Source organism: Venturia canescens, chromosome 5 (genome assembly GCF_019457755.1).
Source record: "Venturia canescens isolate UGA chromosome 5, ASM1945775v1, whole genome shotgun sequence".
Classification (NCBI taxonomy): Eukaryota; Metazoa; Arthropoda; class Insecta; order Hymenoptera; family Ichneumonidae; genus Venturia; species Venturia canescens.
Genome location: NC_057425.1, coordinates 6,706,350 through 6,731,741, shown reverse-complemented (window position 1 = coordinate 6,731,741; position 25,392 = coordinate 6,706,350). Strand labels below are relative to the sequence as shown.

The window sequence follows — 25,392 nt, the reverse complement described above, 5'->3', positions numbered from 1 at the left end:
TGTATCAATGATATATTGGTGGCGAAGAAATGCAACTACTACAATGGAGGAAATTCCATTCGCTCAGTCGGTAACAATTTCGAGGTGCATACCGATTACCGATATTTCCTGCGAGTAAATATAGAGGAGATAAGAGACAAAGCGACATGGCGCGGCGATCGCAATTGGAATAATTTCAAACAAAACATTCGGTAAATTTAACGAGCACAAAAGCGCATCGCGGGAAAACGTTAGTGTCTTTTCCAATGACAAAAGAAATAATATTGCAGTAAAAACGTCTTAAGAAGAACCCAAATTGTAACTGGAATCTCCAAAATCGGAACAGGTAACCTCGTGATTTGCAGAACCCTGTGACACGAATGATTTGTTTCGGTAAATTTGACGCATCAAACTTGCACCTGCCAAAAAAAACGTTTGTGCTTGTCCGTACACGCTTTGTCAATGCACGCACCGATTATAACGATTTCAATAATTTTTATGATCGATGCGTCAGATTTACAAAAAGTTTCAATATTTTTGTTTTTCATATTGTAATGTATTGCTTCAAATAGTGTAATTATAGTTGTTCGTGTACACTATTCAATCGCAAACAAATAAACCTCCCAAAAGTCAAGGTTAACCACTTTTGTTCCAAATAACTGCTCGTGCATGGTTTTACGTGAAAAATAATTTCGTTATAAGGATTCCGGTTCTTTGGTTAAAATGTCGGAACGTGGTACAACGCACGTCAATATTCATGGATCTTGGAACGCTATATTTTCAAGCTCGCCCTTTCATTCCGACAAAGAGAATCGGCCGGCTGAAAAATCGTGAGTTTTCCGACGATTCAGCTTTTTTTGATAATATATTGCTTTTTTTTTTTACTTTTCTACACATAACTTCCTCCAGTTTCAAAGGAACTGCAACACCGAAAAATTTTATTTCTATCTTTTTCTTTGCTTAACTAAAAAGAATTTTTCTCCTGAATGTCTGGCATACCTTTTTCATTGCTCGTTAACATGGTAAAAAATTTTAATTCTTTGTTCAGAATTTTTTAGCAATTGCTATAAAGATTAAATTGATTTGGTTCTGTACCAACTCATGATTCCAATTTTCTTGCGGGTAAATATGAATTTTTGATTTTCATTCATATGCAAAAGCAAATTTATCGTGAACAGAAAACTAAAATGATTTCAATTCCCATCCAAATGAGCAAGATTCGTTACTAAAAAACAAAATGAACCTCATTTCCATTTTTCCAAAGTTGTTTCCAATATAATTTCTCATGTTCAATTGACTACGAGAGATTATAGTACTTGACAAATGATTTAATTTCACAGTATTTGAGAATGATTGTGAATTTTTGTGTAATTTTGTTTCTCGTATGATTAATCGACAGTTTGATTGAATATATTACAAATTTGATAATCAAATTTTTCAGAATTCATGAGAGTTATTCAGAGTTGAAGAGCAATGGAAAGTCCAAAGAACCTTTGAGACCTATGAAAGAGACCAACTGGTTTGCAGAGCGAGTAAATACTTTTGAGAGAGTTATGAATTCCCAAGCCCATGGTTCAAGCAGTCCCATGACAAGATCAAAGTCATCTAGTACCCTCCAGAGAGAAAACTCCGGACTGTATTCCAAATCGGACGATCGTATGAAAACGCCATTGAAATCCGGATCAAAAAGTTCTTCGACGGTTGATAAAACTCCTGTGACACATTTCTGTACCCCAAGAGGAATTGGCAGTTCTAGACAAAATGGGAATTCACGAACACCTCTAAAGAGATACTTCAGCGACCACGTTCTCTCTCAAGCTACACCGGAATGTTTCAATGCTGTTCACATGGAAACTCCCAAAGGCAAACAGGATGCGACCGGAGTTGAAGAACAGACCGTTTGCGAAGGAGAAAATAGTAATCTCACCGTTGGAGTCAGAGTCAGGCCTCTCAGTTTCAAGTAAGGTTATAAATTAATGCATAGATTTTAAAATTTCTGAGGAATTATGTCATTGGTTACTACCAAGCTTTAAGTATTTATGAGTGTTAAGAAATCAGCATAATTTTTATGTATGTTACTGTTGAATCGTGAAACATTTGCTGAAGTAAACAACAGCGAGACCTATTTCTGAAGAACAATTAGTTCGCCAAAGTGAAGATAATAAAATTAAAGTAGTTTTGATTGAGCCACCAATGACGTTTTATGCCTCCAACGAGGGCAACCTCAGGTTAAATCTTGAAAAACAATAATCTAAGGTAAAATTGTTGAGCACTGAATAATATACTTATGATTTTCAGAGAGCTGAATGACTCAAAAGTGGTGTCGATAGTCCAAGTGAAAGGTCAAAATTTGTCGGTAAATTGCGACTCGTCAGAGCATACGTTCGCGTACGACCACTGTTTTGTTTCGTATGCAGACCCGGAAACACCAGGCCATGCGAGTCAAGAGACAGTTTTTCGTACGATGGTGCTGCCGTTGGTGCAAAATGCATTCGAGGGCTACAACGTTTGTTTGTTTGCTTATGGGCAAACGGGCTCGGGGAAGAGTCACAGCATGATGGGAACAGAGAGTTCCTTGACGAGCTCGAACAAGTTGAATGGCGAAGCAGGAATAATACCGCGGTTTTGTCACGAGATATTTTCGAGGTCATCGAAAAATCGCGATTCCACAACGAGCGTCGAAATTAGTTATTTCGAAATTTACAACGAGAAAATCCACGATCTTCTAGCAAGCAATTCGGTGGCTGGGGCCAAAAGAGCGCCTCTCAAAGTCCGAGAACATCCCGAATTTGGCCCCTACGTCGTTGATTTGAGTCAACACTCCGTGCAAAACTACAATGACCTACAAACGTGGCTCCAAGTTGGAAATTCGCAGAGAGCAACTGCAGCTACAGGCATGAATGAAAAAAGTTCAAGATCGCACAGTATTTTCAGTATTATATTAACACAAACACCTAATGGCCCTAAAAACGATAGACAAATCGTTGAACTCAGCCGACGAAGCAAAATTAATCTTGTTGATCTTGCGGGAAGTGAAAGATTGAGCCACACTTGTGCTAGTGGAGAACGTTTGAAAGTAAGTTTCATGAAAACGTTCACAGTTTATTTCTCAATATCTGCATGTTTCAGATGCTCAATCAATTTTTAATTATATCATTTAATTCGAAAAATTCTGATTTTTGTAATTTATTTTTTTTTGTAAATTTATAAAAGTTGTAAATGAAACAAATGTTCTAAACGTTATTGAATGAACCTTGCAGGAAGGAGTTTCTATCAACAAATCGCTGCTCATTCTGGGCAAGGTTATCGCATCGCTGGCCGAAAGTACAAATAACAAGAAGCGTGGTTTCATTCCCTATCGAGAGTCTGTTCTGACGTGGCTTTTGAAGGTAAGTCAAAAAAGCTGAGAGTCGAGTCTTTACAGTGTTCTCAAATAAAAATAAAATAATTTATTAATTTCCAAGTAAAAAAAACTTATACATTAGTAATTATAACTCAATTTTGTTTAAAAAATACTGTGCGCACGGAAATATTTGTCTAGTAATTTTCCACATAATAGAACGACATAATTTCTTTATCGGTGTCACGAGGTGTTGCGATGCAAGTTCGTAAACCGAAGAGATGAAGACTTCATTCCCTCGAAAATGAAAAAATGCATTTTTTCATGTTCGTAAAACGGCAACTGATGCACTCAGTGCATCATGTCCGTAAAATAATTGAACATCGGTGGTCGGATGTACAATCGTGTAACACGACATTTGCAGTTATCCCCGCATTTTTTGCAACGTTCACCACAATGGCAGCTGTGTTTTAGATTTTGCGGTGGTTTCTTAGTGTCTGAAAATGAAGAAAATCATGTTAAATATTTAATCTCTTATCGTTATGGATTCCACATCGCTGTGACGCGGCAAAATCATTTTTTCAAATATTTTTTTTTCATCCATTAAAAATATCCGATTGCGTAATTCATTACTGTTTCCTACGCTTTGTATTTCAAATTCATTCTTGAATTCATTGCAAATGTTTTGAAAAATTTTACCCATAACTCGAATATTGTGCGTCTTAAGAATATACAATTGAAAAATAATATTGAAGCGGAATATAAAATGAAAGAAGGACTCGCGTTGAAAAAAAAGTTTCCCTACTTTCCGATGACGTTAATTTCAAAGCTGTGATGACGCAATTCAATTCGTTAGCGCCAAGGTTCTCAATGATTGAACAACAATGCCATTATTCATTTCGATTAATAAGTTAACGATTTTATCCAACTTATTCGTTCTTAATATTCATGCTTTTTTTTCTTATCCAGCGCTTACCAGGTTTGACTTGGACTTCGTTCTTCGATTTTAACGATTTCCAGACCATCTTTGTCGATCGAGTTATCGCGAAAGTTCTCGAAGCTTTCGGATGTTCGTTCCCAGTCTACCTTTCTCTCCACTTGAGTTTTCCGAGCGTTGCGATCGGCCGCGTGAAATTCGTACTCAGCTTTGTCCGTTTTGTGCTCTCTGGCTGAGAGAGCGATTGGTTTTATAGAGTCTGCGGTTAGCACACACTATATTTTGCACGCGTCACCACGGCTCTCTTTCTTTCACCCGGTTCGACACTATCGTACAATAAAGCCTTGAATCGTGAAACAGGAAATTTTTGCAATGATATTACAGTCAATTTTTTGAACTGCGAAGTTGAATTATCTGTCTCGGATCGTTACAAACTTTTTATTCTTTTTTCTCTTTTTTATTTATCTTTCATGATTTGAATCCTTCAATGATTCGAATTATTCAAACGGCGTTGCGTACCGTGTGCAATACAGCGCACGCGCATTCGTACTGAAGTGCCGTGTTCACAACTTTTGTTCCTTTTAAGACGCGTTCGTCCGAACAAGGATTGAATTTTTTATTTTATTTTTTTCGTTTTCTTCGATTTTTTAATTTCGCTTTCTGCAATATTCTCGGAATACCGACGATTTTCGGAATTAACCTGTCCTATAAGGAGTCAAGTTAGTAGGTTTCTGTTGTCGATAAGTCAGAAAAACTACTGTCAAAAAATGTAAAGAAACATCATTTCAATTTTCAAGGTATTCCTTTCACGAACCCGAATATTCTACAAATAAGCGATTTTAATTTTCAGTAAAGTAAAAGTGCATAAAGAATGAAAACTCCAAAAATCGTAAAATTTATACGGGAGCTTACGAAGATTCCATCGTCACCACAATTCCATTCAGTAACGTAAAATAAAGGGTTACTGAATGTTTAAAAAAGATATTGACGATAAAAGTTTGAAAAAATTCAAGTGATCAAAAAAACTAGAGAATTCTAACCGAAAAAATTTCTCTTTATTGAAGAAAAAAAGGATTAGTGTCTCTGTCCATTCGAGATTTTTTAGTACCCGGGTTCGTGTTTCGTGTATTATCGTAAGGAATAGAACAATAGTGGAGAACATTTCCGAGACACTGGGAACAATTACGCATGAAAAATGGGACTGAAAGGTAGATAGCGAGTTTGCATCATAAATTCTCATTACAATGCGAGTTGGAATGGAAAATGAGCCGATACGGAAACGAGACACCTTTCACTTTCAAAAGTATTCATTTTTATTCATAAACTTCAATAAAGCATTTTTCATTATTCTTTTCGTTTTATCATCTAAACTTAATTATCACTCGAATCAATTATGCTAATCGTCTCTTACATCTTTAATCCTGTTATGAATAATTCTCAATCATCAGTCTTATTTATAGCTTAAAAACGAAAAGCAAACCTTGCTCGCTCCCACAGCTTTACAAACATGAAACATGAAACAAACTTCATATTTATTTGCACAATATTTGCGGCAGATATGATTAACATGGCTCGTTTTGGCGATTTGATTATTTTGGTCGATTTGTATACGCGATTGAAAATTAAATTTTTCATTCTCGAGCAGAAGTTTCGCTGTCTTTTCTTTTTTTTTTTTTTTTTTTTTTGAATCAAAATTTAGACACATTCTGCTTTGCTGCGATGCTTCTTTAGAAATTCTTCGAAAAATCTTGAAAACAAAGACGACTTTTCATGCTCAATCCCCCACTGTTGCCCTCGTACTATGCCAGCTCTCGGTTTCCATCTGCCACCTGTTTAATCCATTAATTAACACGCTTATTATTCCCCGTGCGAACAATGAGCTCAGAACATAATTAGCAATACCTGAGCAAAGCAAAGAGAAACTCAAGGATCACGACAATTTCGATAGAAACTTATCACACAATCGTTCATTTTTTGCACGTTACTTTCCATTTTTCCCATTTGATTTACCATTTTACTGCAGATTTTAGAACTTGAAATACGACTTTACTGAATTGTGTCAAATTTGACTGATCCACAATTACTTTTTGTGTGTCATCGATCAAATTTTCCGATTAGTCCATCAATCGAATCGAATTTCAAACTTTTACAAATCGTGTCATCATTAAAGTCGAAATTTATGTTGCAGAAGACGTGTTTCCTTATGAAAAATACAGGTCATCGATATGAAAAATTTATAAACCGACAAAACACCTCAAACTCTTAGTGAAAAATGAAAATGAAGAACAGTGTTAATGTCCACGAAAGAGAGATTAACAGAAGCGTTTACAGGAATGGTATTTTTCGATGAAATGGTAATAATTCGATCATAATTCATGATTAATCTATATAAAAAAAATGCAGCAGTATAATATTTAAATTTACATGGGCTTAAAAATCGATTTGACTAACTCAACGAATCAAACTACTTTCTAACGATTTTCCATTCCGTCAAACGATTCGAAAACTTCGATTGGTCCTCACGAGTTTTCGAAGAACGTTGAAATTTCTCCTGTTATTACCGGGTTTGAGATTTCCCGCAGTAAAACTCGTTTTCATTCGAGGCTTATTGATATGTTAAAACGTAAAAATACGTGCTTTATAAATAGTATCATTACTCGTCAGCGTCACATCGAGTCATTTGCGTTTATATTATGCGTCATTGAACGAAACGCAAAAAATTCTGGATCGGGAGAAAAAATGCGATCGTAGATCGAAGAGGTCTTGATCCTTCTCAAGGCAAACTTTCCTGCTCGTAGAATGATTGCTGTTTTTTTCTCGTTGGATCTATATGAATATTCAGGTGGAATAATGGGCGAAGCATTGTTTCTTCCTGTCTTTCTCATTCTCTTTCTCTCTCGCTCCCCTCGTGCATTCTGCACGTAGATTCGATGAAAAGCTACTTTTCTGTTTTGCACGATTTCGACGTGTCAGTCTCCTTCTTCTCAGTACTTTCCGACGAATTGTTGACGTTCTCGTCTTCCTCTTCGCTTATTTCGCTGCACGAATTCAGGCGCGGTTTGCCTCTGATGTAAGCACCCAAGGTGCGCCTTTTGCTCTCTTTGCACAACTGGCAGTTGTGCTTCGACTGGGACGGTGTCTTTGGCGCTTGTTGCTGTCGAGAACAATTGTTCAATGAGGATTTGCCTGCAAAAGAGCAAAACAAAATTCTCGTTATTTCCAAGTTTGGAAGCAGCATTTTCTCTTTCAAAAAACATATCACTAATTGACACGGTGACGAGAACAATTTTCATCTCCATTTTGTATTACAAAAAGTGACATCGATTCGCGCGCAAATCGCTGTATTCGCTAGAGGAATAAATAAGATTGGCTACTGTGAAATTGCGTCGTGGGAGAGGCGTCGAACTACGAATCGAAATGAACCGTCGGAGAAACTGGTTTCCACGTTCGATGAAGAATTTTTTGTGGCTAGTCCGCAGAAGTGAATATCGATTGTAAAATAAACGATATTTCCTTGTACAAAATGTCTGCGTGTAAGATTTGAGCGGCCTGGAAATCTTGGGACTCGTGTAAAACGGATTGAGCTCCAAGTTCGCTCGGTATATCGTCGTTTCGAATTATCAAGTGGTTTTGCACTCGTAAACTATTTTTAGAAATCATGCGTCAGCCTTGACGAGTCTCGCGTTCGCGAACTCAACGTTTTGGACACAGCGCGTTAATAAAATTCATTTCTCTCTTTTCCCATCATCACATTTGTTCAATTTTACCAAGAGGCTTCCACGAAAAATACGAAATTCTAATAGCTTGACCAAAGTATCCGCAAATTTTATTTCTCATTGCACGTAAAGTTGATTCTTCTTCCACGTCTATCCGTTACGTTCGCACATTTATCACTTCCGGCAAACTTTCACCTCTTTCGACAGTTGTTGCACTCAATTGGCTCCCACATGGAGTCTTTGACGTGTACAGCGCGATCCAAAAATCATATTTCAACGAAACTTTTTGCCTCGAAAGCTTTTTTCCATCGATGCACTTCTGTGCTAACTTATTTCAAAAAATTCGAAAATCCATTCGACTTTCTCGACTGCACTCAAAAATTTTATGTCATTGAATGAGTCACGAATTCCTCTTTTTAATTAGTGTCAAATTTCATAAAAAATTCAGTCTGTTCCAGTGATTCGATGCTTCGTATACGAAGATTTGTCATTTTTTTGAACGCTGTTTCCCAGTACTAAATTCAGGGTGAATCGAATGAAACTGTTTGTGTCACTTCGGAGGTCGTCACGAACGTACTAAGTGTAACAGGTTAATTTACAAAGAGGACGAGACCTTGATTCAACTCGCAGCGTCGCCTATGACGACGATTGTATGACCTGTAATAAAACGTTGATTCGCAATCACCAAATAACGGGTCAGTAGACGCGCAGGTGGCGAGTCTGAACTGCCTGACACGTTCGACGATACAGTGAAGTCACGCAGACACTTATTTTGTACTTTGTAATGGAGCATTTCTGAATTTACTGTGCTCATGTCAGAATATTCTGGAACACCGCTATTCATGAAAGTTATTTTTATTTCGTGTGTGCGCTTTGTCGCTCGGGTCTTAAGATGATGGATCAGTCGGTAATCGCAACTCGAATTTTTGAAGTTGAAACTCTTTGACATCGTTCGTCCGATTAAAATAATAAAAATGTCATCGTACGCAGCACGATCGCAAAAATCCGATGACATTTTTATTTTTTCGATCAGACGAACGATGTGGAAAAATTTCCTTTTCAAAATTTGCAGCCATCTCTCTCGCACTCACGGTTGTGATTACCGACTGATCCATCATCTTAATGCTGAAATTTCTATTGAGAGCTTGAAGAGAAAATTGGGATGAAATCGTTCGAATTAACGTGTTCGATTGCCGAGTTATTGGCAGAGCGAAACTTTATGTCTAATTGTATCTCCCGTGCGCATCGAATCATTCCACCTGATAATTTTTCGGTTATGCAATCCCAGAGATAAGAAGAAACAATTAGTGGAAGCAGCAGCCACGAAATTGTGACTGAATCCTCCCTTTTTATCAGTCGAACAACCGAGCTTGCGGACTCAATCGATATCGAGGTTAGATTAATTGTCGCTTGTTTTATTTACAAATGAAAATAAGATCGAAATTTAGATCGAGCCCGAGATGAGATAACGAAGCATTTGTGGAGAAGATAAAGGCTCGAACGGGATGGATTTGGTTACGAAAAAGTACAAAAACATAAATAATAGTCAAGGTAAACACGAATCTCTTGTTTTTTTTTGAGTATTCGCGGGAGCTTGGACAAAAATAATTCATGTTTTAGTGAGGCAAAGGTTTTGTATTCCAGCCTGAAGTTTTATCATTTCAGAATGATTTTTCTCGAGGGACGAAAAGATTGTAAAATCTTGTGAAGAATAATAAGAAATTTTATCTATGTTTACTCGTCCCCGAGCAACGTTCTCTATAAAAGGGACGAGTGACTGCACTCACGAACAACGCACAAGTGCGTACGTGCGAGAATGCACGCTGATCGAATATACGCAGTAACCGAGTCCCTAAACGAGTCGACGATGACCTCGCGTCCTCCCTTTTACTCTGCACCCGCGTGTTTTATCGAACAGTAGGAGGATTGGGAGAGCCAGAAACCAGAAAAAGGAGAAAACACCGATAAAACTGGGGAGGGGAGGCAAGGCTTGGATGAGAGAAGAAATGAAGAAAACGCAAAAAATTCAATGCTCGTAGCGAGCCAAGTCATTAATGTTTTTTTGCGAATGTATCAATTTCTCGTCTCGTCTCAAATGCTATTTTAAACTTTGACATTTAGAAACCGGTATCATTACCACATTAAACTCTGTTTTGCTTTTAATTATCAAAATCGTAAGCTCTTTGCGTAGAGCGTTTATCGTCCGTTCTCTCTTATCGTTACTTTTTTCAGCTGTTATTGAATGCTGGATATTTGCCCGGAGCTGAATGGAAAACAATGAATTAAAAGCCGGCAAGGAACAACGCTCTTTTGGTTTTTCTTGACGGTTTTCAAACCGTAACGCTTTTGTTCATTTATTTATTATTATTATTATACCTCAAACTGCTCCGATTATTATCATGTTGTCAACATTTGCCTTTCTATCGCAACGATACACGATCCTGAAACTTTTATCATCCAAGGTGTGGGGGAAAAGACGTTTTTATCAGTTGTCAGGTCATTTTCCAGGATAACAATTTGAGAAAAATCTTTCAGGTCCGAAACTCGTCCAGACGATCCAGTTTTCTTTTGAACGCGAGGTTGATACGAAGCTCATACTTTGGGCTATTTCTTCGATCCACCAGTGACGCGTTTTCCATTTTTTTCAAAGCTGTCCATACTTTTTTTCTATTTGTGCAATTCAGTACGAGAATCTTCGATAAATTAATTCAGTAATAGCTCACAGTGTTGGACAGGAATCGGAATATTTCTTAGTGCTTTTTAAAATTCAATTATCCAAACATGTAAATGAATTCCTCTTTACCGCACTGTGCGAGGCGCGAATACAGCGACCCGTTCGCGACAACTTGTCAATGTTTACCAGTAGAAATAATTTTTTCTCAAATATTCGTGAAAAACGAAAGAATCCAAGATTTTTCATGGAAATTTTGACAACCTTGTTGACGTCATTTCACCGTTCGAACAGAAAATTTTTAATCGTTTTGAATATAAAACACACACCTGGAGATTCGATATCGACCCGTAAACTTTTCTTATTAATTGATCGACCGTGTATTATACTTGGAGAAAACACTTCGATAATTACAGTCGATAAGATGGAGATAACAGACCAGCAGTTTTATCGATGCAATTGCAAACGAAAAGACGAACTCTAGCGTCTGTCAGACGTGGGTATTAAAAACGTACCATAATTAAAATAATCCCGATTCCAAGGCTGCTCGTAATCGCGGTAGACCGGTGCTCTGAATGAGCCAAACGTCAGCACTTCGGGCATGTAGACGAGATCCATTATGACAGTGGTCCGTCAGCTTCCGCCACAGAAAATATTCAGCCTCTTTTTAAGCTACTGGAAGACGAATGCGGAGGAGTTATCGATACTTTCCGATCAGTTTGCTTGTTCTTTCTATTTTTGTCTTCTTCGCAGGCAGCTGATGAGCGAGGATCGAGCGAGCGAGAGGAAGATATCGAGAGCGATCACCTCTTCTCGAAAATTTTTCTCTGCCAAGGGCGAATATAGAATTCTCCGTTGAAATACAATTTCAATAAGGACATAGCGTCCTCGGAGACCGATTTTGGCATAAGCTTGCGAGAAGCAGTCCCGAGGAAAAAATCCAAAATTCGAATTTATTATTGCGAGGTATTCGAAACCGTTGGAAAAGATGTCCCCACGTTCCCTCCGCGGATGCTCGCTCGAAAGCAACAAAACCGTAAAAAAACCAGTCTCGAGAAGTTCCCAAGTGAAAGTCCGACTTGTAGAATATTTTCAGACGATTCTGTTTATTTATTAACGGGTTAAATAACGAAAGATCCTTCTCGAATACAACCGAGTCGTGTTTTACTTGAAACTGAAGCGTGCCCGAGAAGCCGCGTTATGTTTACCCACCATTCTCTGCCGAGCTCCCCCCACTTTCGCGACCTTCCAACGTATCCCTACGTTTCGCCATTTCTAGCCTCTCCTGCTCGCTCTTTTCAGCACTGCTCGTTCCTTCTTCGTCTTTTTTCTCTCCCGCCCGGTCACCATCGCCCTTCTCGTGAATACTGAGCCACTGATAAACGCCTCTCTCTCTAAATATATATTCGTACATATCTACATGATTTCCCATGCTGAACAAAACAACCGGGGCGAGAACCCACGAAGTCTCGAGTTTAATAAAGAGCTGTACACTTTTTTTTCTATACAAAATCACTCATTAAAGCCACAACCCTGACAATTTCTCTTCCGATTATTCTTCCTCGGTACTCTCTTGTTTTGCAACGTTTACTTCTTATTTTTTTCCCTCCCTCTCCGTTCACACGCATTTCTCAGCGCTCTCGCGAACGCGTCTATTTTGGTCCAGCCGGTTTTCTCGTACGAGCCTCGTCGTTTCATCGACCGAAATACGTTCCGCTCGAATGAATCTTACATTCGCGCCACAAATCGATTGTACCTGTTTTTATTTTTTATTTTGTTTTTTTTTTTCTTTTTCTTTCTTTTGTTTTTCCCCTTCGGTTATTGAATCCGAAGCGTACGTTGCGCGATGGACGCTCGTTGCAAAACATTTTTGAATATTTCATCGGACGAGCTTCCACGATGTTTTTCGATTCGATTGAAAAATTTCAGTCTCCTTTTTTACGCACAGTTCTATATTGAAATAAAAAAACACACGAGGAATCGCTATTTTTTCTATTCGAATGGCGTATTTTCCTACTTCGCTGTACAGTACCGTTGCTCGTTCTCTTTGTCCTCCGCGACGAGGGAACCTCGCGTGGGCCGATGTTATTGACGAGAACAATATTCCGCTACACCTCGCATTTGATACGCAACGCTTTTATAAAAGGAATTGCGTAGTTCGCTTCACCGAATAATCCCAAGATCGACTATTTTCAGCGCGAGCGTGTTTACTTCAGATTTTCCCTTTCGGTAGCAACGAACTCCGCAGTTACTTTCGGAGACAACGAAACGCGATAAACTTTCGACCGATTTGCCGCTCGCGAACCCCTTTTCAAATTTGTGCTCTTTATCGACTACTATCGAAAGAAACTGCAAATATACTCGTCGTATTGACTCTCGAGTTCTGCGGAAAAACACTTATTCCAAAATACGGACTCGGGGCTGGCTTCCCTTCTTCGCTGCGTTTGTCCCACGTTTGTCCCCTCGGTAACCGCGGTACAGTAACGCGAACGAAATTGCTCGGCGTCCGATCACGAGCATGGAAGCTTCATTTCACACGAACAATTTTTTCGGCTCCCTACTGCGAGGTCGCAGTCATAATTACGCTATAAAAATGAGCTTTTTTCACTGCATTTTTTTCTTTAAGGTTTAACTGGATGGATAGCTCGAGCAAAGATTAAATCTGATTGGAATTTCCGTACTTCGTGATGCAATAAAAATCTGAAAAAATTCAACAACATTTGGAAAGCTGTGAACAACGATTATCAATAATAATATTTATACGAATGAAATGTGTGTATTTTTCCGAATGCTCATGAATTTTTTTCGAATTTTCGTCGATTTTTCATACTTCTTAAGAAATTTTTTTTTAATTTGAATTTTGGATATGTTTTAGAAGACATATTTACCATCAGTTTTGAAAAGTCTCAAGGTTACTGGATCAAAAATGTACAAATGGAGCCACTTAACCCTTAATAGTCACACGGGGTATATTGGACCCCAGCCTTTTTTCGACCGACGATACCAAATAGAAATTTCGAGATTTCTTTGACATTTTTTTTTTTAATATTAACCCTACAACTCATGTGCCTTTTTTCATACCCTCAACCTCATGACCGGGGTTTGAACGCACCCCAATCTTTTTCTGCGTATAAATCCGGTCCTACGATGCTAAACTGACTTTATCCTACACCATTTTCTTCGTTTTTTTATAACGAAAAGAATGATGTACGATAAAACTAATTTCAATTGAATTTATATATAAAAAAATCCGTCGATAATCAGTCGATAATGTCGCTTGTTAGGACGGGAGCGTAGTTTGAAGTTCGCGTGGGGTGTGCTCACACCCCAGTCATGCGTTCTAGGGTTAAAAATAATACGAATAGAATAGAATCGTTATGGTCGATTCTTAAAGGTTCAAAATACATTGTGGTATTTTTATTTTATTTTATTTTATTTTTTTACAGTTTTTCAATTATTTATCGTCCCCTAAAGTGAGTGGGGTACGTTGGACCCCGTGTGACTATTACGTCGGAAACTTGAGGTGTGACTAGTAAGGGTTAAAAAATTTAAAAAAGGGAATTTCACAAATCCACGAAAATTCTGAAAAAAATCATGACCATTCAGAAAAATGCGCACATTCGATTCGTAAAAAAAACAAGGGTTTACTGTAAAATTGTTAAAAAATTATTTATTTAAACAATTTATTAATAACTTTCGGGCAATACTATTATTGATAATTGTAGTTCATAACTTTCCAAATGGTGCTGAATTTTTTCAGATTTTTATTGCATCACGAAGTACGGAAATTACGATCAGGTACAATTTATCGGCTGGGCTATCCATCCAGTAATATCTTAACTTAACCCTTAGTGAGCATCTGGGGTCAGGTTGACCCCAAAATTTTTTTCTCACATGAATAGCATTTACAGATGAGCATCTCATAAGTAAAACCCCCAATATTAAGAAATCGTTAACCCCTCTCTAAAAGTAGGGAGCATAGCCACTTCGTACTCCAAAATAAATACACTTTTTGGAACGGTTGCAAAGTGGACTATTTTTCCCTTAAAGCATCGACCCTTGTCTGTAAAACTCTGTAAAGATTTTTTCCAAAAGTCAAAGTTTAATTTTTTACGAGAGATTTAACCGAAAAAGTGCTTTTTACGCGCACTATCAACTTTGAGCACGTTTTTAAACAATGAAAAAAGATTTTTTTGGAAATCCGACTTTGCAGCCTTAAAGTTGAATCAATTCACTGCAAAAAGTGACTAAACCTTTTATTCCGAAAAGCGCATAGTTACCGAGATATTCGATGTCAAAAATGACCTGGGGTCAAAGTGACCCCATGTGCACGAAATGTCTCGCTGTGAAAGTGTGCACACTAATGTTTAATGTGTCACACCCCAAGCACTTTAGAGCGCTGTAGCATTTCGTAGAATTATTTTGGGGGCTCAACAAAAATTGAGAACATAATTCAAACGTTTCTCTATTATCCTATCCAAGAACGGAACGAAAATTTTAGTTTGAAGTATGTTTGAAAAATTCTTGAAAAAAAAATTCGCGAAAAAGCCCTTTTTTAACAAAAAATGCTGTATTTTTTTTGCTTTTTGACACATCAACAAAATTCAGGCCGGGTCTGATTTGGGGATTTTCCAGGGAAAATTTCAGCTCGTAAATGTAAAGTGTGTCACACCCCATGTGACCGTCTTGGGTTAATGTGTCAATTGAGGGATCACAACACCGTAAATTACTTCGTTCGATTTTCAATGAGCTCTGCACACCAGTTTTCGTAAATGTGATTCCGCGAGCACTCGTAAAAATATCGAAAACGCGTCGTGACATGTGGGGAGATCGTAATTATCGTCTGGAACGAAAATTCCAATTTTTTTCACATTTTCATATATTTTCTTCCACACGAACCTATAAAAACCCGGAAAAATTGCGAAATTCTATATTTTTGGCAAATTTGAAAAAAAAAACGATTCTGAAGAAGAATATCACTTCAACGTCCTGTGAATGTAGAATTTCCCAATTTTTTCGGGTTTTTATAGGTTCATGTGGAAAGAAAATATATAAAAATGGATAAAAATTTGGAATTTCCGTTGCAGACAATAATTGCGGTCTCCGCATTGTCCACAGCTGAGAAATTCCGACAAATTCCGACTTTGCGTATAAACCATGCGTACAAATTAGAATTTCTCACACGAAAAAAATGTTTTTCATGTGAGAATGATTTTTCACAGAAATATCATTGAAACCACACCGAAAAGTTCGCTTCGGTGAATTATTCCCGTCTATCCTAAAAACATTCGCGAAAACGATCGATTTTGTTGACTTCCTGAAGCCGGACCCCCTTAAAGTTGGGCCAGTATCGCAGGCAGCGGCGATTAAAGTAAGAGAAAAAACCTGTTCGATTCTCTAGCTCTATCGCAAATTAATGAGCCGACGAGAAATGCAAAAGTGGCAAAAACACAGACCGCATCGGCAATAAAAAAGAAGTTTCTACACTTGTAGTTATATCAGTTTTTTGCTATGATGTATTTGTATGTTCACGTGTTTGGGGCGAAGAGTTTGCCAAAAATGAGGCCATCGCGAGACCCGATAATGCTGGCTGTAAAACGTTCTCGTCTCTGTACATTTTGTTCGAAGATTATGAATGAATAATCGATTGCAGGCTTTGCGAAGTTTTCAAAGCAAATTTTTGACAGCTCCCTCGAAATTTGGAGGCTGCTTCATAAAGCTCGCTCGCTTTTTTGCCCGAGCTCTTGCACATCATAACGCTGATTGAACATGAATAATAATTCCTTTCTTTATGACTATTTACACAAGTGAATACAAACCAATGACACGCTGTCTGATTCGCCAACTTGTCGTTATCTTATAAATGGTAAGAAACGCGCCGCAAGGAGCGCGAGAAGACAACGATCACGTATTTTCCTTTCTTCTCAAAGTTGAACATAATCGCAGTTGATCGTGCGTTTGAGTACTTGAAAATATTGGAAGGTCGAATAACCTAGAATTTATTTCGTCTCAGAAAGTTTCTCAGCGAGCAGCATTTTTTTCTTCATTGCTTATCGAATTATTCACATTTTTAATGAGGAAGAAAAACCTGGAGAATCTTTCACGGTCCATCGAAGTTCGAAGAACTTTGCAGAAACTCTCGCCTCGCTCGTACCTGACAGAGAGCACGACTCTACGCTCCATTAATCCGGAACGCGTTAAAAATAATATTAAAATAAAATAATAAACTTCGATATGCTTCAACGACCGAGAACTTTGTCATTTCACCATGTTTTTTCTAATCAATTACGTCACCCGTTTCGTTCGTGAAAATATTATCTCTTGGACTGCGCTTCGGTGCGAGGTTGCGCCAGCAGTTGTGCATTTTATCGAATTTTGTGTAAAACACGATTCATCCCATTTGGATGAACCAAAAATTCGTTAGAATCATTGTTCCACTAGAATGAAAAATTATTCGAAAATATTTGGAGGCTTCGACATCATCTGGACTGAGAAAAGAAAATTTTGATTAAATAGCAATGAATCTGCAGTTTGATCTCAAACTATTTTGTTCGTTCAATCATGTTTAACCTTGCGATGATGGTACATTTAATCGGCACCCCGCAATCCCACATTTCGTTGTTTCAGTTACTTTCGTTTCTTAGTGTTTGAAAATAAGGCAGATAAATAGACGTGTGCAAGGGTCGACACGAGTTCAAAATTCCTCTAATGCGAGCTTCATCGAAAAAATCGAAGATTCGGGATCCTTGACTCCAAATTTCCTCTTATCGACTGTGCAAATTCCAAATGATACGAGGAATGTAGATTTCAAGATTTCGTATCTAACCGAGCGATAAGGTCACTCGCTTACCGCCTTCGTGATCTTACGGAAGTCAGTTAAATGTTATCAGGCAGAAAAGCATTACTCGATCGATTACGATCGACCTTTATCATCGTATAAATGATTTTTTCCATTTTTTTGTCACTCAATAAATGACGCTCCTTATTGTTTGTTCTCAGGAAAGCCTTGGCGGTAATTCGCGAACTGCGATGTTAGGAACTGTGTCACCTGGAAATATTCATTTGGAAGAGACTCTGGCGACTTTACGATACGCCTGTCAAGCTCGAGCCATTGTTAATCGTGTGCGCATTAACGAGGATCCGCACGATAAGTTAATCAGGTGAGTTGGCAATCACGAAGCTCCTGGCTTGAAATAAATGTGTGGAAAAATTCGAATTCCGTAGCCAACAACGGAGACCGCGGTCATTATGCTTACTCAGAGGGACTGGAATATTAATATTGGAAAATAATAAGCAAAGAAAAATGGCTATCGATTAATAAACAGCCATGTACGGATGACCTATTGTTCTACAACGTTTTTTTCTTTCGGTTGGAAATATATTATCAGTTTCCCTTATCGAACGCAGTATCTCGTTGAATTTTATAAAGCAGACTTATTTATACACATTGAAAAACAATGTATTTGCAGACATTCTAAAATTCAGATTTTTATAGCTGTTTGAATATTCGAAAACTGTTGAATTGTTATTCAAAATATAACTCGTTAAGCTCAAGATAATTTTGCGCGGTAATAAAGCTGAATGCAACTATTAAACTCTTGCTTTTTTATTGCAACGACGCAATAACAAAGGCAAATCTATTGTTACATCACGATTTTTTTTATTCACGGTTCTCCTTCAACTCCCCCAAGGTCAATAAAACCCTGAAAATATACGTAAACAATGTTCTTTTTTATGGAACATTCGTCGTGAAGTGTTGAGGAGACCCATTGAAAAAAGATAAGCGATCGCCTGGTGTTTAAAATCGAATTTATCGTCCTGAGAATTTGCATTAAAAATGTGACGCAAATGGCGAGCTCGTCGGACGTCTTATCTCTGTATAATTCTTCATTAGTACCTCCATCAATCGGTTCCACTTATTCCCGCCGCAATGAACCGTAAACGTTGCTCGTAGCTCGTGAAATCAATAACAAATCATATTCATTGGATTGACAGATTTCTAGAATCCGGTTTTAACTTTTCACGCTTTCCCTTATGCACAGAGAACTGAAAGCCGAAGTTCTACGTTTGCGGGGAGTTCGAGAAGTCTACGAGAAACAGTTGGGTCCTCAACCACGAAGAATTTTGAATTCGGAAAAAATGGCTAACGACAATGCCGAAGAAGTCCAGAAAAAACAGCGGGAAATTGACGAACTCAAGGATCAACTGAGACGAGCAGAACAACAACTTTCTTCGACTCAAAAGTGCGTTTTTTGACCGTTTAAAAAAACAAAGATCAATAACATTTCATCCGCAGCGAAAGAATGGCACCAAAACAAATTTGGGTGCTAAAACTTTGCTCAAGTTTCAATGAGACATTGAGGTTGTATTCTCATTTGGTATTTTCCAAAAATTCGCAACTGGAAGCAACTTTTGAGAAGCTTTATCCAAAAGACAAATAATTTTGCAAAAAAAAAAAAAACAATAAGCAAAAGGTCATAAATAACTGTAAACGACAAGAGATTTTTAATTCAAAGAGCTGCGTTGAAGGACCAATAGTAAATTTCGACAAGTCTCACGTTTTTGTACATTCTGAAACGCTCCATCAACGTTGATATTAGAAAGAAAAAAAAATAATGGAAAAGCCGATGTGAAAAAAATCGTTTTTTGGATCCAACGATGAGAATATCTCCTTAATGAATCGAGGCATACAATTGGGCTCCACAGATCGTGGCTGGAAAAGTTGCGGGAAGCTGAGGAGAGGAAGGACAAGGAATTAAAATTTCTACGGTGTTGCGGTATAGCTGTTGAGATTGATTTTCGTGATAAGGCGAAACAACCGTGTCTGGTTAATCTCGCTGCGGATCCGATGTTGTCCGGAGCTCTTTTGTACCTGATTCCAAACGGTCGAGTACGCATTGGAAAGCGTAGTACGTCTCGAAAGAGCAATCCGCCGGAAGGATTGGACATTATTTTGGATGGGCCTCTCGTGAGGCAGTTGCACTGGTTAGTGTGATCCGTAAAGAAAGCCGATAAACGGGCAAGGAAAGAGGATACCAAAGAAGAGGATATGTTTTTTGCTCGTCACGTTTCTTTCACAACTTGCTTATAATCGTCGGATAATCGCACTGGCCTGGCTGTTTTGCAGTTTCGTTCCTTCCTCGATTTTCTTATCGCACATCCGTGCGAATAAACGTATTTTTTTCCATGCACGAACATTCAAAAAATGAAGTATTCGTTTATCTTTCTGTTTTTGCGCATCCATTTTCCATACCAGGGTCGACGAAAACCCGCTGAATATTACTCGTTTCATTGTTTGCTTCCTGCTTGAGCGTGCTGACTGACAATTGCACGATAAATCACACTAAACAGGGATTTTTGTGTGTGCGGTGTTGACTTCTATTTCTATATTCATATTCATTGCGTGGCCATACTGACGCACCAACACACAATCTCGCTCATTTATCTAATCTTTCGATTCCGTTTCGCACAGTACCATCGAAAATAATAATGGAAGTTTGACGCTCACACCGGAAGCCGAGGCTGATACTTATCTCAATGGGCAGGTACGTTGTTTCTCTCCGGATATGATAAATAAATGTCAATCAGGAGATTTAAGTTTTTTCAATTTTATTTATATTTATTTGATAATCGATACGATTATGGAAGATGTCACTCATTCGGTATTTACCCACGATTTCTTGATCGCATTCTGTTTTTTTGCTACAAAAATTTATTGACTTTTTTCACTCATTCGTCAAGTTGGAAGATGCTTTCGCGGAAATATAACAAAAATTTTAATTTTTTTCTAGATGGTCAACGGTCGAGTTCGCTTGAACCACGGAGACCGTTTGGTTATTGGGGGCAATCATTATTTCAAGGTATGCCTTCCCCATGGAGACCAGAATAACAAACAGATAACAGCCCAACCGGTGGATTTTGAGTTCGCGCATCAGGAAATATCAACAATACAAGAAGAAAAGTTGGTTGTTTTTCAAATTCGTTGTGTCACGGCAATTAATCTTTCGAAGCGTAAAAAAATTGCTTCACTTTATTTCGAGAATAATTCAATCAAAAACTTGACACCGAGGATTCCTAGCCTCACAAGTCAAAAAAACGCGTCCAAGTGTAAATTTTTTCGGTAAATCTGCAGATTGAGAGCCGAGCTGGAGGAGTCGAAGCAAAAAGCGATCAAGGAGCTGGAGAACGCGAAGCGTGAGATCGAAGCGCAACTCAATGCCCAAAAATGTTCGTATGAACAAGAAATCCAAGCCCTGGGCACAAGCCTGGAAAAACAGAAACGAGCTCTTGAGAAAACCAATCGACAGAAGAGAGAGCTCGAAATCGAAAAAGATTTGTTGGCCAGCGAAGTCGAGAGGAACAATCGCATGAAAGAATTAATTACCAACAACTCTAGAATACAAGTGACGCCTTACAAATCAAATTTCCTTGAAGAACTCGAAGCGGTGTTGTGCGAAAGCACGGAGGTGGAGTCGGCCCTTCGAATGAAATCAAGCAACGAAGCGATCAAGGCCGGTGGTGTCAGTTTGCATGAGATGCAATTGCTAGTCAGAGAAGCCACAGAAAGATGCCGAGATGTTGGCGTCAATTACGTTAGTATTTTGTAACACCAATTCCATATTACAACTCAAACGATACCCTTTTTCATTTGATACTAAAACTTCAATAACATCCAAACAAGGCCAGGTGTATCTGTTCCAGAATTTTTCTCAACGATTTTTTCGCTGTATTATTTCCTTAAGTTATCAGCACTTCTCTGTGTCAGATAACTGAGACACATTCCACGTATGAAAAATCGTATGTCCTCAAATTTCCGATCACGATACTATCTCAATTCACCGTTTATTATCTGCCTAGGCAATTATTTGTTGCAATATATCGGATAAAAAATTTCTTATTTTTCATGGAAAGAATTCAATCCAATACAGGAAATAACAAATATTTCTTACAGTCAATAACGTTCCCTCAATATTTATTTGCCCAAAAGACCTTTTTTTTTCATATCGTACGTTTAGTTGTCACGTTTTCTGGTCCAATGTTCAATCATTTGTTTAGTTTTCTTATATTTTCTCAAATGGTTCAGTGTGTACTCGATCTCTTTTTTGTAAAGAGTAACACAATCAACTGTAAATGGTGGAAATTTCACAATTCTGCGACTTATATTTGTAATGAATAAGTTGTTGGGCGTAGCAAAAAATTGAAAAGGCCGCATAATTGAATGCTCGTTACTATTTATGATGTATAAAATAAGCGTAGAGGAATTGGTGAGACATTAACTTGAGCTAATCAGTCGTTCGGTCGGTAAAAAAGTAGAAACATCATTGGTTCCATGGACATCCCAATATTTCAAGAGAAAGGAGCTTCACACACACTCTGTTTTGTGATTGAGAGAGAACCACGAGCAAAGTTCCTTTTTCTCGTGACTTCAGGCGTGGTTGAGAAAACCGTCGGTCGACATTTTCGTTTATCTTTCCCGGAATCGTCCAATTGATAAATCTTGAAAAAGATTGTTTACTTAAGCCGTAAACAAAAATTACATTATTTATTATAAATCGGCTCGTTGGTCTAGGGGTATGATTCTCGCTTAGGGTGCGAGAGGTCCCGGGTTCAAATCCCGGACGAGCCCAGTTTTTTTTGCTCGTTATAGAAATAATTGGAAAAACGTGTCATCATTTTTATTTTTCGTTACAGGAATTCTATCAGCAACAAATGGTGATAGATAAAGAGTTGCGGTCGGTGGTGCGCGTACGTGACCGGGATTCCGGACTGGAGACGCACTGGGAACCGCTGCATTTTCTCGATTGGGTGCATCGTTTGAGAGACCACGATATCGAGGATTCGATAAGAGAGTTGCGAAACAGCGAGGATAATTGGGAGGCGTACGAGGACAGTGATATCATCGAAGATTCATTGAACAACAGCAGAATATCGATAAACATGGCTCCGATGAAAAAGCAATTGAACGAAAGCCTCCATCATTTGTCATTGGACAATTCAATGTTGGAGAGAACGGAAGCGAACGAAACGACGGAATCGACATTAGAAAAGCGTCGGAGCGACATAGCCAAGTACCTCGAAGAGATGGAAAACGCTGCTAAATCGTTGAGCCGTCTGTGCCACGAGTACGAAACGAGAGAAACGAGTGGTCGAGTGACCAAATCTATGGACAAAGTCTATAACATTATCGACGATTTGAAAAATATTCTTAATGTAAAAAATAACGAGACTAATAACGAAAATGACGGTTCAGACATAAGCGAAATCAACAACACCGTTATCGAGAATTCCGAATCGGTAGTTAGCGAAAAGAACGCCAACTCGGAAAGGGTACCGATCAATAAATATTCTCCAATCAAATCGAATAACCGCGACGTATGTCCGTTTTTCAAAGATCCACCGAACTCTAAAAGCGTTAGGTTTGATGTGAAGTAAAAATGTTAAGTTCAATTTCTTTATCTAATAGTTTTACAAACAAATACTGCTTATCTCGTTATTTTTGCTGATTTTATGGTTATATAAGATTGACCAATTTTTAACCAAAGTATTTTATTTATTTAGCATTAGTCCTTTTTTAAAATACGTATTTTATCCATTCCATTTTACTTTATGCAACAAATATTGCTTAGTGTAACGATAAATTTGCAATATTCGTCCGAAAAATTTACCGAGCGTCGTTGCCCTCTTTACATTAATTCTTATTTCCTTTGATTTTCTTATGTATCACCTTAATGCCGCGGAACAACACTTCGCATAATGAGCCTGTGATATAAACGAAATTTCGTAGGTATTGACTGACCACAGTTAAATTATTTACTGACGTTTCGGAGTGTTTTCGAGCTTACCTTCGTGAGAGGCAGAGGTAACTGGCGCTTGTCGGAAAAGTCGTTTAGAATGATTGGGAAAAAAAAAAACAATTTTTTCATAACAAAATTAAGTCCCTATATTCCTACGACTAATTATTATGTGAAAGTTCATAATAAGTGGCTAAATTTTGCAATTATTCGTTTCAAATTTAAACGACTTCTTATCTGACCGAAGCCAATCTCTGGATTCAACCTATTTTAATACACTGTCGAGAAACAGACTTATATTTTTTATTGTCTAGTGCCATAAGATTGAAAGTGACAATACTAACAAAGTAGTAATAAGATACGTGAAAGCTCAATTTCGTATTATATAAGAAAAAATATTCATGTAAGTCGGAAAAGTATGGTTGCATGTTTTATTTGGCAAATGTCCAATTTCTCTTGTATTCAATGAAAACGTTCAATCAAAATAATCTTCAATGTCAATGTTGGGGTCGAGTAAATGTTTGCCATAAATACTGAGATCTAATTGATTGAGGATTAAATTTTCACACATTTCTTCCAAATCCGTTTCACCGATCAAAACAGCTCCTTCCATTTTGCCGTTTTTCATTACGAGTTTAATGTACTCGAGGCCTCTCGTCATTCGCAGCAGTATTTCATAATTTCCTGCCAATTTTTGTCCATTGAAAAGACCGAGGAGAACTACTTTGTAGCCGAAGAAATTAGTCACGTGAGTGAATAACTCGAAGCAAAAATCTTGATGAAACGTTTCGTTCGCGGAAGATGAATACATTGATTTGGCAGCGTAACGACCCATTTGGTGCGCTTGAGTCCAGAGCCTCATCTGAAACCAGTGTTTGGCCAATTGCCAATTCACTGTACAAACGTCACCGGCTGCGTAAATTTCGTTTTCCGATGTTTTCATCTCCCAGTCAACAGAATATCCACCATCCTCAGATTTAACGAGATTTTCCAATCCCGGTAAATTCGAATTCGGAGAAACTCCCGTTGCAGATATTATAAAATCGCAACCAATTGTTTTTCCGTTCGTCAGTTTTGCCCACACTGGCCAATTCTCGTTAGAACTCTGATCTACAAGTTCTGAAGATTTCAGGATTTCAGCAACTTCGGTTTCGTATTCGACTTTTACTTTGGTAGGCAAAGTGGAGTTCCCTTTAATCATAAATTTGCTATGCCAATCAGGACCGAGAGCCGGTCCATTTTTGCTAGTATTTCCGTCAACAATCGTGTATTTGATTCTCTTCATTTCACGAGTTTTCTCGGTAGTTGTTTCATTGACATTTTTGAGCAATTTATCTTGAAAGAATTCGGCTGCTCCAGGGTCCACGAAAGTCGCTGAAATGTGTTTATCTTTTATGACCCAAATTACTTCGAGACCTTCTATTTCGTGAACAACTTCAGTGGCTATTCCACCATTTCCTACAACAAGGATTCTTCGAGCAGCACGTATTTTCTGGGACAAAGTTTCTACAGATTCCATATCTCTAATACCAATTACATGTTCATTATCTTCGCAAATTAATCGTGGTTTTGCTCCGGTACAAACACATAACTTTTCGTACCCAATTATTTCACCGTTTGAAGTTTCAAGCGTTTTATCACTCGTATTTACCTTTATGACAGTGTCGTGAATTACTTTTATCGACGGGTGTTTATCGCTGAGTACTTTGTTATTTTCTTCTTTGACGTCAAACTTCATTACGGTTGTACCGAGGGGAACAACATTCGTGACTGCCTTTATTAGAGAACTTGCAGTTATCAAAATAACACGTGCCTCGGGTGCAAGAAACGCTAAACTTTCAGCACATGATACTCCGGCTATTCCACCACCAACGATCACAAATTTTCCTCTCAAGCTTTCTGAACTCATTATTTTCAAGTTTTTTGTTCTAACCATCTATTTACAAATTTATTATGAA

The 25,392-nt window shown here is 38.0% G+C and overlaps 3 protein-coding genes and 1 non-coding gene across 6 annotated transcripts; 2 read left to right on the top strand and 2 right to left on the bottom strand.

Moving 5' to 3' along the window:
• Positions 1-179: 179 nt before the first annotated feature.
• neb (nebbish) lies at positions 180-23,978 on the top strand. Of its 3 annotated transcripts, XM_043418491.1 has the most exons (12): positions 180-325; positions 682-809; positions 1,421-1,939; positions 2,278-3,055; positions 3,240-3,368; positions 17,643-17,803; positions 18,686-18,886; positions 19,350-19,628; positions 20,116-20,188; positions 20,435-20,604; positions 20,776-21,235; positions 22,335-23,978. In XM_043418491.1, the coding sequence occupies exons 2-12, from the start codon at positions 703-705 to the stop codon at positions 23,073-23,075; spliced, it is 3,618 nt and encodes a 1,205-aa protein (XP_043274426.1). In that variant the 5' UTR covers positions 180-325; positions 682-702; the 3' UTR covers positions 23,076-23,978. The 3 variants fall into 3 exon arrangements, with proteins under 3 accessions (XP_043274426.1, XP_043274427.1, XP_043274428.1); XM_043418492.1 differs by lacking the exon at positions 682-809; XM_043418493.1 differs by lacking the exon at positions 19,350-19,628.
• Positions 5,546-11,841, bottom strand: fok (fledgling of Klp38B). Its single transcript, XM_043418527.1, has 2 exons — positions 11,159-11,841; positions 5,546-7,442 (listed from the first exon to the last, which is right to left on the bottom strand). The coding sequence occupies exons 1-2, from the start codon at positions 11,259-11,261 to the stop codon at positions 7,195-7,197; spliced, it is 351 nt and encodes a 116-aa protein (XP_043274462.1). The 5' UTR covers positions 11,262-11,841; the 3' UTR covers positions 5,546-7,194.
• Positions 22,198-22,269, top strand: TRNAP-AGG (transfer RNA proline (anticodon AGG)). Its single transcript has one exon. It is a non-coding gene; the product is annotated as a tRNA-Pro (tRNA).
• On the bottom strand, positions 23,852-25,370 carry Pyroxd1 (pyridine nucleotide-disulfide oxidoreductase domain 1). The gene has a single exon (XM_043418502.1). It carries the CDS (start codon positions 25,368-25,370, stop codon positions 23,910-23,912), a length of 1,461 nt encoding a protein of 486 aa, XP_043274437.1. The 3' UTR covers positions 23,852-23,909.
• Between the last annotated feature and the right edge of the window lie 22 nt (positions 25,371-25,392).

Excerpts from the sequence above, each read along its gene's own strand:
- neb (XM_043418491.1), top strand. The coding sequence starts at position 703 with ATGTCGGAACGTGGTACAACGCACGTCAATATTCATGGATCTTGGAAC. Across the intron at positions 3,056-3,239 it reads CTAGTGGAGAACGTTTGAAA|GAAGGAGTTTCTATCAACAA; the intron begins GTAAGTTTCATG and ends TGAACCTTGCAG. Across the intron at positions 20,189-20,434 it reads ATACTTATCTCAATGGGCAG|ATGGTCAACGGTCGAGTTCG; the intron begins GTACGTTGTTTC and ends ATTTTTTTCTAG.
- fok (XM_043418527.1), bottom strand. The coding sequence starts at position 11,261 with ATGGATCTCGTCTACATGCCCGAAGTGCTGACGTTTGGCTCATTCAGA. Across the intron at positions 7,443-11,158 it reads TCGGGATTATTTTAATTATG|GCAAATCCTCATTGAACAAT; the intron begins GTACGTTTTTAA and ends GCTCTTTTGCAG.
- Pyroxd1 (XM_043418502.1), bottom strand. The coding sequence starts at position 25,370 with ATGGTTAGAACAAAAAACTTGAAAATAATGAGTTCAGAAAGCTTGAGA.